Source organism: Pelophylax lessonae (assembly GCF_965119305.1).
Source record: "Pelophylax lessonae genome assembly, chromosome: 7".
Taxonomy (NCBI): domain Eukaryota; kingdom Metazoa; phylum Chordata; class Amphibia; order Anura; family Ranidae; genus Pelophylax; species Pelophylax lessonae.
The window spans coordinates 65,343,930-65,357,924 of record NC_138774.1 but is presented as its reverse complement, the minus strand read 5'-3'; the positions used below and the strand labels follow the sequence as shown (position 1 = coordinate 65,357,924).

Here is a 13,995-nt window from a genome sequence, read left to right as displayed (position 1 = left end):
TCAAACATTCCCATAGACACACTCCTAAACCATGTGGACAGCTTTCCCAGAAAAGTTGAAGTTGTTATAGCTGCAAAGGGTGGACCAACACAATATTGAACCCTACGGACTAAGACTGGGATGCCAATAAAGTTCATGTGCGTGTAAAGGCAGGCGTCCCAATACTTTTGACAATATAGTGTACATTGAATTTAACAGTGTAGAAGATACCTTTAGTGTCCATTCACATTGATCCGACTTGTCAGGTGACTTGTCAGCCTGACAAGTCGCTGTCCTCACGCTCCCACTGTGTAGTACAGGAGCCGTTCTAATAGGAGCGACACGAGTCGCTCCGACTTAGAAAAAGGGTCCTGTACTACTTCGGGACGACCTGGAGGCGACTTGCATAGACATGTTATGAAGTCCGTGCAAGTTGCGCCGAAGTCGCGCTGCACGTGACTTCACAGGTCGCCCCCTAAGTCGGAGCGACCTAATGTGAACAGGGGCTTACTGTATTATGCTTGATGTAATGTGACATGCCTAGATATTTATATCTATTGTATAACAGTGCTTATATGCTGAATGCAATGCAGTTGTAAAAGCATTCTGGTATGTAGTGTGCTTATTCTATATATTTAAATGAAGAATGTAAATGTTTTTTTTTTATTTTAAATAACAAACATGTCATACTTACCTCCTCTGTGCATTGATTTTCACAGAGTAGCCCTGAACTTCCTCTTCTGGGGTTCCCTGCTGGTGATCTTGGCTCCTCCTCCTCTCGGGATACCCCTATAGCAAACTGATTGCTTTGGGGGCACTCGTGCTCCCTCGATGCCGCATGAGTGCTCCCATAGCATGTCCTGCTCCCCACTCCCTCCTTACAGGATATGACTAACAGCAGCAGGAGCCAATGACGCCCACTGCTGCCAAGTCTCCTGTAAGAAGAGATAGAGGGCAGAAAAGCTGCAGCAGACAGGCAAAGTGCTGGATAAAGATTAGGCTCAGTTAAGTGTTTAAGGAGGGCTGGGGGAGCAATTTTAAATGTTTTTTTTTAACCTACCTTAATGCAGATAATAAAATAATATGTTTTATTTATAGGGTCTCAACATCATGCCCCTGATTTGTACATCACAGTATGACCCTACAAAATTTAAGAATCCACACTCTTTTGACCCAACACACTTCCTGGATGCAAATGGATTCTTCAAGAAAAATGAGGCATTTATGGCCTTTTCAGCAGGTATTTATTAACTTTTTATTTTAGTTAAAAACAAACACCAGAAAATGTCCATTGTTTTATACAGTAGCAAAAAATATTGATTGTATCTTGTCTAGTTTCTACCAAAATGTTTTATGGCTTTTTCATAGTAGTAGGTGGGCTTAAAGCCCAACTCTGGGAAATATGGAAGTTCTTCCTTATGGTGCTCTGCGGTGGATTGTTCCTTGGCATCATCATATCCAGGGCTACGGTCTTGATGAAGTCAGGACCTTAGACTGCTGGAGCATGGAGGAGATGTTGTGCAGACTGTTATAGCAGCACTGAGGGGTGGAGGATCGGATAAGTAAATCTTCCACATCTAAAACAGATAACCCTTGCAGTGTGGTTGCAGCCTCATTTTCAAGTTTCCCTTTGAGGCCCAGGTTCCCTTTTGAAGTGGGATTTTAATGCAGCTTATGTAAGCAGAACAAACCAGGATAATAAACATGGTTAACAACCAGCAACATACGAACTCCATTTTTTGAGAATATGTAGTTATGACGGTAATAAAGCTAAACTCAAAAATACTCAAAAATATTTTCAATTACAGTGTGGGGAGGTGCAGCCTGGTGCAGCGGCAGTAAACACTCAGAGTCCAATTGCTGAGAACAGAACTTGTATTATTACAGACTCCAATATTTCACAACAACCTGGCAGGAAGGCATTCGAGAACATTCACAGTATATAACAGCAGCGTGTAGCGGAGCAGGTCTCAAATGTGCCAACAGCCTCTGTCCTGAGGGCGGGAATGCAGCCTGGCAGGTCTGTACCCAAATAAGGGGGATTGCCAAGAAAGATGGTATGTCCCTATCATTTCCCTACTCACCTAGAACCTCTCCCTGCTTCTAATCACTGTCCCTGTCAGATAGGTGACATGTCCATACACTACCCACACATGAAATGTGCACCTAACCCAAGATGGCTGCCAGAGTGACATGGGGTAGCAGCATCCAACCAAGTAGTTCCAGTGACCCAGGAAACCAAAGAGGAACCATGTTCCTCCTGACTTCCTCTCCCCCTGTAATGCCACTAAGTTAGAGAGCCACTTGCAGTGGAGAATGTAGACTACACCTGTCTACAACTACAACAGCCTTCTCTTTGGGTTCCTGACTTTATGCTGCCCGTTATTCAATATTGTCTTTCTTGAAAAACACAATCTTAAATGTACTTATTATACTGAACCAATCCCTCTGTTTCTGCTTAAAATACCAGTCACCGCTGCTCTTTCATCTTGAGCAGAATGACTAGTGAAGTAAGGAACCATTGTAGTTTTCACTTTGTGCAGGGCTGACTTTCACTTGTCAAGCACTGGCAATGTGGAGGTGCCTCCTAATGGCTGCTGAAGATTACTGGAATTTGTGGAAGTGCATTGTCATGTCATTGGTCTTTTTATTTTTTTATTTTTTTATTTTTTTCAAAGTAAGTGAATAAAAATGTACACAGGGAAGTTGTACAGAGGAACAAGGAGATAGAGCTAAAGGACAGATTCTAAAGTTTATCTTCAGTGTGGTTTTGCTCATCAATATCAACATTGGCTCTTTCAAATTGTAGACCACAGCATTACCTGGTTTTATGCTGATCACTAGGAAGGAAAAGTACAAGGTTTTCCCCCCAAACACTGATGCCTTCCCAGGGATAACCTTACTTAATCCAATTAGAGTATCGCCATTGTGCGACAGAAGAAAAACACATTACAACACATTAAAAAGGGAATGTGGGGTGGTGTTCAGGAGGCTCACAAAATGCATATACAGATGCATCTCAGAAAATTTGAATACCATCAAAAGGTAATTTATTTCAGTAAATCCATCAAAAAAAGTAAAAACTCAAATATTTTTTATAGATGTGTTACACACGGAGTGATATATTTCAAGAATTTCTTTCTTATAATTTTGATAATTATGGCTTACAGCTAGTGAAAACCCAGAATTCAGTATCTCAGAAAATTAGAATATTACATAAGACCAATAAAAAAAGGATTTTTAATACCGAAATGTTGGCTTACTGAAAAGTATGTCAATGCACAGTGTAGCATGTACTTAATACTTGGTAGAGGGCTGCACTGACTTTGGACTTGATAAAACACAGTGGACCAAAACCAGCAGATGACATGACTCCTCAAATCATCACTGACTGTGGAAACTTCACACCAGACCCAATGCAACTTGGATTCTGTGCCTCTCCACTCTCCCGCCAGACTCTGGGACCTTGATTTCCAAATAAAATGGAAACATTTCCACAGTCTGTGATGATTTGGGGAGCCATATTTTATCAAGTCCAAACTCAGCTCAGCCCTCCAGCAGGAAGTTCTAGAGCACTTCATGCTTCCCTCTGCTAACCAGCTTTATGGAGATGCTGATTTCATTTTCCAGCAGGACTTGGCACCGCCCACACTGCCAAAAGTACCAATACCTGGTTTAATGATCATGTATCACTGTGCTTGATTGGCCAGCAAACTCGCCTGACCTAAACCCCATGGAGAATCTGTGGGGTATTGTCAAGAGGAAGATGAGAGACACCAGACCCAACAATGCAGACAAGCTGAAGGCGGCTATCAAAGCAAACTGGGCTTCCATAACACCTCAGCAGTGCCACAGGTTGATCGCCTCCATGCCGCGCCGCATTGATGCACTATTTTAATGCAAAAGGAGCCCCGACCAAGTATTGAGTGCATACTATACTGTACATCAGCGGTCACTAAATGGCGGCCCGCGGTCCATTGGCGGCCCGCGCGATGCTTCCGCCCGGACCGCCACCTGTATTCTGCCCCCTCCTCACTGCGGCTCCCGGCTCACTTGCAGCCGGTGTCCTGTCAGGCCGCGAGCCGCGAGTAGGGGCGTGACGTCACGCGCGCGCCCTGCCCCCTGCTCCTGACTGATAGACATTGCGGTGTCCTGTCGGGCCGCGAGTAGGGGCGTGACGTCACTCGCGCGTCCCGCCCCCTGCTCCTGACTGCGGCTTCCTCTAAGCAGGGCAGCGAGCTAGGGTGTGACACTATGTGCACGCCCCGCCCCCCTGTTCGCGGCTTTTGGACAGCTCCTGGCTCCAGGTATGTGGAGCACATTTTTAGAGGGGAATATCTGCATTTAAAAAAAAACCTCTCAAGCTTTAACAAGTGTGCAGACAAGTGGCATATTTTGTTGTGCTCATTAGAGTGCCCCATAAAAGAAACAAAATATGCCCATCAGAGTACTCCCTTGACATAAAATGTGCCCCATATTTTATGCTAAGGGACAAGCTGATGGGCATATTTTATGTTAAGGGGCACGTTAATGGGCATATTTTATGTTAAGGGGCACGCTAATGGGCATATTTTATGTTGAGCGCAACGCTGATTTACAGCTTTTGTTTTGCCCATCAGAATGCCCCCTAACATAAAATGTGCCCATCAGAGTGCACCTTATTTTATGTTAATGGTCACGCTGATGGGAATATTTTATGTTAAGGGGCACTCTGATGTGCATATTTATGCTGTGGTACACACTGATGGGCATATTTTATGTTAAGGGGCACTCTGATGGACATATTTATGCTATGGGGAACTCTAATGGGCATATTTTATGTTAAGAGCAACGCTGATTTACACGTTTTCTTTTGCCCATCAGCGATCCCACCATCATAAAATATGCCCATCAGGGTGCCCCCTAACATAAAATGTGCCCATCAGCATGACCCTTAACATAAAATATGCCCATCAGCGTGCCCCTTATTTTATGTTAAGGGTCACGCTGATGGGCAAATGTTATGCTAAGGGGCACGCTGATGGGCATATTTTATGTTAAGGGTCACGCTGGTGGGCACATTTTGTTCTGCCCATCAGAGTGCCCCTAACATAAAATGTGCCCATCAGCTTGCCCCTTATTTTATGTTAAGGGTCATGCTGATGGGCATATTTTATGTTAAGGGGCATGCTGATGTGCATATTTATGCTGTAGTACACACTGATGGGCATATTTTATGTTAAGGGGCATGCTGATGTGCATATTTATGCTGTGGTACACTCTGATGGACATATTTATGCTATGGGGCACACTGATGGGCATTTTTTATGTTAAGGGGCACTCTAATAGGCATATTTTATGTTAAGAGCAACGCTGATTTACACGTTTTGTTTTGCCCATCAGCGTGCCCCCTAACAAAATGTGCCCATCAGAGTGCCCCCTAACATAAAATGTGCCCATCAGCGTGCCCCCTAACATAAAATGTGCCCATCAGAGTGCCCCCTAACACAAAATGTGCCCATCAGCGTGCCCCTTATTTTATGTTAAGGGTCACGCTGATGGGCAAATTTTATGCTAAGGGTCACGCTCTCGGACACATTTTATGTTAAGGGGCACTCAAATGGGCATATTTTATGTTAAGAACAACGCTGATGAACACGTTTTGTTTTGCCCATCTTTCTGAGTCATAGCACAGACTTCAGATCCGGACCTCGGCCCAAAGAAAATTTTAGCGACCGGACCTCCTTGAATTTTAATTCATTACCCCTGCTGTACATGAACATACTTTTCAGCAAGCCAACTTTTCTGTATTAAAAATCCTTTTTTTTTTTTTTATTGGTCTTATGTAATATTCAAATTTTCTGAGATATTGATATTTGGGTTTTACTAGCTGGAAGCCATAATCATCAAAATTAAAAGAAATAAATGCTTGAAATATATCAGTCTGTGTGTAACGCAGCTATATAAAATATATGAGTTTCACTTTTTGAATTGAATTACTGAAAAAAAATTTACTTTTCGATGACATTCAAATTTTTGAGATGCACCTGTATGTGTGTATTAGCTAAAGGAGTGCTGGCCAGTGTGCTCCTGTGCCCCCCCCCCCCCTTCTCACTGCTGGTATGTAATGTCGCTGTGGACTTGTTGTCCGCCACTTCAGGCTCTAGTTATGTTATCCCATCCTTGGTGTTAGAAAAGCTATACAAGTGTTAATCCTTTATTTTTTTTTTTTTCTGACACTCAATTAAACCAAAGAAGTTAGCTGGATAAGCCATCAAACATCTTCAACCTTACAGAACAAGTCCAGTTGAATGAGACATGCCCGGAGCTTGAAGGAAATTATAAGCATAGGGCATACATGACAGGGTGGAAGGAAAACCAGGTAGTAGGGGGTTAAATTAGTTGTTGGGATATGAGAGGTCAGGACACTTACCTTATTGGCAGAGCAGACAAGGTCATGGGAAGGAGCAGGAGAGAGAGTAGTTGGAGGGGAGGAGTGAAGGGGCTTCACTTGCAGAGTGGAGATCATAGGAGAAACGTCCCGCCCTGGTGATGCAGTTTTTCTGTTGTTCTGCTAAGGAGGTTGGATCTTGGCAGTTGGGGTCCTTGACGAGGGTCCACATACATGGTGTTGAACGATAAAATGGTGGGACCCTTCTCAGATATGGAGTCCTATGGTTAGTTTGGTTCAGTCTAGACCTATTGTGTAGTAGTGTAAGGTCGTAGGGGTCTGTGGTCAGTTAGGATAGTCTATGAGGCGGTGTTTTGGTGACTGGGGACAGAACCTAACTTAATGGTATCACAGACTTCAAAGTTGTGGGAGGTGGTATCGTCAACGATCTGCAACCATTATTTGATCTGGATTGGTTTGACTGTTTTATGTTTTCTGTTATTTATGGTTTTAATAAAAGGCCGAACCGGCCATTTAATCCCAATGCTGAGTTAGTGTTGTCATTTAAAGGGGGTGGTGTTGGGTACTGATCCAGGTAATATGGTTAAACAGGTGGGCTCTGAACTATCCTAGTCATGATTACCTACTACTATCTATATCTCTTTAATCTGTAAATCATATATGTATTGGACTCTCTCCATCACAGAAGTAGCTACAATTCAGTAAAATGATGCAAAGAAGCAAATGTTCGGTACAATTTACAGGTGTCCATCAGAAATATGTGCTTCAGGAGACTGGTGGGCTTTGCAGATAAGGAAAGTTGAGGCAAATCATTCTCTTTAGTATTAGATAGAAGCAGGGAAGGGATAAAACCTCTCTCTGAATGCTTTTGCTGTCTTTGATCCCACTGAGGAGATTTCTTCTCACTCCCTGATCTAGATATTGGAGCCACCAGGGACAGGAAACAAGGAGAAATGTCCTCAATGGGAGAGATATAATTTTCTATTTTCCTTTTTTTTTCTTTTCCCAAGTTGGCTGGGGGTTTATGGAGGAGGAGATGTTTCAAGAATTCTGTAATCAAGAATGTAGACTGTGGTAGAATTATTTAGGAGTAGAGAGACATGTAATTGAAGACTGTATGAAAAAAAGGGTTAATATTAATGCAAAATTTCAATTAAAAAAAAAATAAAAAAAATAAAAAATGTCCTCAGTGGGAAAGCAGACCGTGGTAAATATCCCACCTAATCAGTTGAAAAGCAAGGGGGATAAATGAAGGTGTGTGAAAAACAGCCGGTCCCTAGTTTGAAATACTTACCCACCAGTCTGCTAACAAACCAAATAAACCTGTCTAACAATATAGGTTAAAAACAGGAGTTTAGTTAGCACACATTTGCAAATGCATGCGGAAGCTGCAAGGCCAACAACAAGGCATCCTGTGTAACTTGCAGAACCTAACACTAAATAACACTGCTCAACCTGAGTGTCTAAGTTTCTTCACAAAAGGAAGGACATGCTGCTAATAGATGGGAAACAGATGCCCACCTAATGCCTAAATCTTCCCCACTCCGTAAAAACTAAAAATGTTTTGGTTTGACTTTTACTTTAAAGGGAACACTATGTGGTCAGAAATATGAAAGCTGCCATTCCGGACCTACTTTTCAAAAAGTTTTTTCAACCCAACCCTTGCTTGTTTTTTTAGAAAAGAAAGTCCTTTGAAAAATTATATAGGACAGGAATTCAGGCTTCTTCTTGTTCCAAGTCAATAACTCATTAACAGGGATAAGCTGAGGGTTTTGGTTGACCATGATGTTGACCCAAACCTGAGCTGGTGGCAGTGTATATACAGTGTATACAGTGTACAGTGTATAACATATACAGTGTATGTGTAACAGAGAAAAATATTGTTAGACAATTTGGTTCTTTTGGTAGTAGTTATCACTGGAGACGGGTAGCAGGAGTGCTCCAGATGGGGGGCAGGAGGGGGGAGGAGGGGGAGGAGGGGGGGTAGGGAAGGGTAGGGCAGGGGGGACTTTGCAAGCTTTTGTTCACAATGATTTTTGCACATTTCTCTAGGAAAGCGGATCTGCCTTGGAGAAGGCCTGGCCCAAATGGAGTTATTCATTTTCTTTACAACCATCCTCCAGAACTTCACTCCAAAGCCTCTAGTGGACCTAAAGGACATTGATATCACTCCGGAAAGCAGTGGATTGGGAAATATACCACGGCCCTACAAAATGTGTCTTAGTCCTCGCTGAAAAAAAAAAAAGGCATAACTTGATGTTCCTTAGCTAGAACACTAGAATTAAAATGAATAAAATTGTATTAAATTGTTCTTTGTTCAGAACTTATAAACACTAGGCAATTGTGGTGGTAAAATTTATTTTTCTCCAAAAGTTCTCAAAAGAAGAAAAAAAGAATGATTTGAGCACACAAAAATATGACAGTAATTGTAAATCATTACCCAGTTTTTGAGTGCCAAAACCAACACACAAAGCCACCACCAATTCACCTCATGCACCCTTCAGCATCCTCCCTTCCTCATTTTTTCCTACACTGAGTTGTCCCCTCCCTCACCCCTCCACACAGCTTTCCAAATTCAGATCCTTTCTATCTCCTGCTGTACTTGTTTGTCTATTTCTCCACACGAACCCATAACCTCCCTCACATACATACAGCCACAAAGGCCTCTCTAGGTGTATTCAACACGATACATTCCAAATCATTCCCTGCACAGACCTAAAATGTTTTCCCACTCCAGTCCCCCCCCCACTCCTATTGATCCATCCCACTTCAGCCCCACTCCAACACCCTTTCTAATGTCTAATTTAAAGCTTGTTTTATGTTCCACAGATAAATTCTAGTGAATTTTGTATGGTTTTAATGCAAGACAAGGCACAAAAGCCTCGTTCCATATGAGGGCAATGCACACCACTGCACTGCACTGCACTGAAAAATGTACTGCATAAATTAATTATTTTCAGCACAGCAGCATCTAAACAATCCTAAAAGCCTATGTGTACATAGACATATAGGCTTTTAAGGAGTTGAGTTTTAGGAGCTTTGGCAAAATAAACCCCCCAAAAGCTCCTTAACTTAAGTTTGGGAGCTTCAGTGTACATGAAGCCTAATAAAAGAAACAGGTACTGGGGGGGTATAAAAAAAAAAAAATATATATATACTGTATATATATATATATATATGTATATATATATTTAGGGTGGCGCTCTTGGTGACGCGTGCTGTGGCGTGGAGGAGACGTGGCGGCCATCTTTTGGGTTGTCGATGTGAGGGACGCCGAGGAACACCGTGGGGAGGTTCTTATACACTGATCAAAGATGCGAGATTATCCTTTACACTCTGTAAGTGTGATTTTTACAAGTGGGAATACATTTTAAAGCAGTCTGCGCTATGTGAGTGTTCCAGCCTTCTTTTCATTCCATATCTTACCATCCATTGAGTTTGCCTGTCCGGGATCAGAGAGTGGGAGCTTCCTGTTCCAAAACCTGTTTTCTGGGCTTATGTGATCTCTGTCATGGGGGTCAACTACAGTTGGTAAGCAGTGGTGATATTGGAGTGCTTTCTGGTGGTGGTTCTTCGACCCTGAGGTTGTTTCACCTGTCTTCAGTGCGGGGATACATTCCTAAGGACTGCTTCTCACTCATTTATTTGGGACAATTTTATAGGGTTTAGCGCCACAGCTATTGTTCTATTTCTGTTTTGATCTGTTATATTCCAGATTAGTGTGGCTGCTTCCCTTTGTTATGTTATTATTGATTATTAGTTATATTTTTCATCTTTAGCGCAGCAATATTGTGTTTATATATATATATATATATATATATATATATATATATATATATATATATATATATATATATATATATATACTGTAAAGCTCAGTTTATCTTAAACATTTTGCAGCAAGAAGTGCTTAGGTGATATATGAGGCTATTTCTATCTGCTCCCCCTTCACTTTATGTAGCCAAGCAAAATAGGAAAAGTTAAGAAAATAACAAGCAAAGCTAAATAAATGTCTTAGCAAGTCTTAAGCTGAAATAAGCTGCAACTAAGTGTAGGAGATGAGTGCAAAAGGTGTGTTGGGGTAATATTTTGCAATAGAGGTGTGCAGAGGGTATGATGGTGCAGTTAGCCTTTCTGACTGTAGGTGGCTCTGTGTCATTATTGCATGGGAAGGGGAGACTCGTAAGGGAAATGAGTGCTTAGGGGTTCCATACAGTGCCTCAATAGAAGAAGTGGTCTAATTGGACACTGAACTTTCAAAAGACTTCAGCAGCCATTTTGGATGAGAGAACCTTTTTAATGAAAGTGTTACTAAACCCACAACAGTAAAATCAGTCTGTATTTGCAGTTATACTCACTATGGAACTTAAGGGGTTAATCCTCTGCATTGTGTAAAAATACTTTTTGATCCTGTCTCCCCTGATCCTCTCCTGCTTCCACAGTTCCCAATATATTTCCTGATAACACAGAGCCATGGGACAGGCTGCACATGCTCAGTTTGGTGTGTATTGCTAGAGAATTTTTTTTTCCTTGGGAGGATGCATGTGATCAGCACAGGTCCAATCAGCATTGTACAGACAGAGGGTCAGGGGTCCTACATTCTGATAGGACAGTCAGTGCAGAATGAAAACTCCTCTTACAAGCTTTTAACAGGGCACTGTTAGAAGTCTCAAGACTGCTTTATACTGCTAATGATAAAAGGTATTTACCAGTTTATATTAAAGAGGAAGTAAACCCTCCTCTGTAACTTGTACCTATAGGTAAGCCTATGATAAGGCTTACCTATAGGTACTGTAAATATCTCCTAAACATGTACCGTTTAGGAGATGTTTACCTTACATGCAGCCAGTGACGTCACTGGCGCATGCACTCTGAAGGAACGGGCGCTGGTGCCATTCCTTCAGAGCCCCGTACCGTGACCATTGGCTCCCGTGCGCGTGCGCAGGAGTGACGTCACCGCGGCTCCGGCCAATCAGATGGCTGGATGCCGCGATCCTGGAAGACGGGCGACTGAACATGTTGCCCGTCATACAGGTAAGTGGGCGGCACGGCGGGGGCTCGTTCTAAGGTAAGTATTTCATAATGAGCTAGTATGCGGTGTGTTTGTCTTACAGGTTGCAAAAAAAAAATGTTACGGGTTTTCAATCCTGTTTAACTTATTCATAAATGATCTAGAGGAGGGGATATCTAGTACAATCTCAGTATTTGCGGACGATACTAAACTAAGCATGCCAATATCTTCTATGCAGGATGTGGAAACCTTACAAGAGGATCTAAACAAAATAATGGGGTGGGCAACTACATGGCAGATGAGGTTGAAAAATGTAAAATAATGCGAAATAATGGGAAACCTCTGGGTGTGTCTAGGATGGAAAAGGACCTGGGGGTACTGGTAGACAACAGGCTTGGCAGTGGCATGCAATGCCAAGCCGCTGCAAGCAAAGCAAACAGAATACTGGGATGTATAAAAAAGGGGATTCACTCCAGAAATAAAGAGATTATTCTCCCTCTCTACAAGACTCTGGTCCGGCCACATCTGGAGTATGCTGTCCAGTTCTGGGCACCGGTCCTCAGGAAGGGTGTTCTAGAACTGGAGAGAGTCCAGAGAAGGGCAACAAAAATAATTAGGGGAATGGAGGACATCAGCTATGAGGAAAGATTACAAGCACTGAACTTATTCTCTCTGGAGAAGAGACGATTGAGGGGAGGATATGATAACAATATACAAATACTGTACTGGCGACACTAGCATAAAGAACAAACTTTTCAGAGAAAGGGAATACAATAAGACACGTGGCCACTCACTAAAACTTGAGGAAAAACGGTTTAAAGAGGTTGTAAACCGATAATTTTTTTTTTCTTTTCTTTACATCCTGAAAGATAAAGACATAATGAGCTAGTATGCATCGCATACTAGCTCATTATCAAATACTTACCTTAGAACGAGCCCTCGCCGCGCCGCTCTCTTACCTCTATGACGGGCGACATGTACAGTCGCCCGTCTTCCGGGATCGCGGCATCCGGCCATCTGATTGGCCGGAGCCGCGGTGACGTCACTCCCGCGCACGCGCGCGGGAGCCGACGGTCACGGCACAGGGCTCTGAAGGAACGGCACGATCTGCCGTTCCTTCAGAGCGCATGCGCCAGTGACGTCACTGGCTGCATCAAATGTAAATATCTCCTAAACGGTACATGTTTAGGAGATATTTACAGTACCTATAGGTAAGCCTTAACATAGGCTTACCTATAGGTGCAACTTCCTGAGGAGGGTTTACTTCCTCTTTAAGCAAAAAATACATAAGGGGTTCTTTACTGTCAGAGCAGTGGGGATGTGGAATTCTCTTCCACAAGCAGTCGTATCAGCAAGGAGCATTGATAGTTTCAAAAAACTATTAGATGGGCACCTTAAAGACCACAACATACAGGGGTATACAATGTATGGTTAACAGCAAACACACACACACATCATAGGTTGAACTGGATGGACTGATGTCTTTTTTCAACCTCACAAACTATGTAACTATGTAACAACCTCTTTAACTAAAACTATTGAATTTCCATGTCCTGTGTACTGTGGGAGACCAGATATAGTGAATGCTGGTTGCTGGGTTTAGTAACACTTTAAGGAACCCAGGTCATTTTGCCATGCATCTGGGGAGCCTATGGTCAGGGACAGGAACCCGCTTGTGAGGGACAGTGCAAAGCAGAGGGAAATTTCCTGTTGAATAGACACAGCTAAAGGCATGCTCCTTGGTCATTTATGATACTCCAGTGGCCATAACAGAGGCATAGAGCCGATATAAAGTCATTATGTGTCCTACATTCATTTTCTGGAAAAAACGCTACCCCTGCTAGTTAAAGCTATCCTCTCTATTCTAAAGTTCTGCATTGCTGTGCATATATTTATATTTCTGTACCAAAGACTGTTTGACTTGTTTGTTGAGCACATTTGTAAGGACTCATATAAAGGTTGCTGTGCATTATACAATTTGTGTGAGTGGTTACTCCCAATAAAGGTATCCAACTTAGGTCCTGTCTATAACTATGTGCACAAATAAAGGATAGGTCTTCACTTCTAAATATATTTTATTTCATATGACTTATTTATCCAATTCATGGCATAGCCAGCAGTAATTAGTCACATTAAGCTGGGTGTGTTTATTAATGTTAAAGATGTTAGAATGTGACTAACTATGTACTAGAATAATCTCAAAATCGCCAGTATTAATAATTAGTCAAGGTTGTAATTAGAAAACTCCTATAATGTTCATATGTTTTACCAAAACAGAGGTGTGTTCAAATGAGGTTAAACTGGTACAATGATATCAAACAGGAAATTAAATTATATCTAAACCCTATCTAGATGACATTTAGATTGCTAAAGCACTGTGCAGCATAAACAACTGTCATTTTTTTTTTTATTGGTATTATTTTTTTATTTTTTATTTTTTTAATAATATTTTTTATTGGGTATATACTGCAGAACAAACCGTTTCAACAATACAGTAGAATAAGTAAAATACAAGAAAGTTTGCAGTGTAAGCGACAGAAAGGAAAACAAGAACAGTAAAGGCCCGTACACACGTACCGATCGTCGGCATACAAACGTCGGTGGACGAAGGATC

The 13,995-nt window shown here is 42.0% G+C and overlaps 1 protein-coding gene across 1 annotated transcript in view; it reads left to right on the top strand.

Moving 5' to 3' along the window:
* LOC309560463 (uncharacterized protein) overlaps nucleotides 1–13,995 on the top strand; it is a gene marked incomplete at its 3' end in the record, with an annotated part of 164,790 nt that overhangs the window by 93,945 nt on the left and 56,850 nt on the right. Inside the window, exons 18-19 of the mRNA XM_082264096.1 lie at nucleotides 1,078–1,219; nucleotides 8,423–8,585. Coding sequence (XP_082120222.1) covers nucleotides 1,078–1,219; nucleotides 8,423–8,585 — 305 coding nt within the window. The remainder of the gene's footprint in view (nucleotides 1–1,077; nucleotides 1,220–8,422; nucleotides 8,586–13,995) is intronic.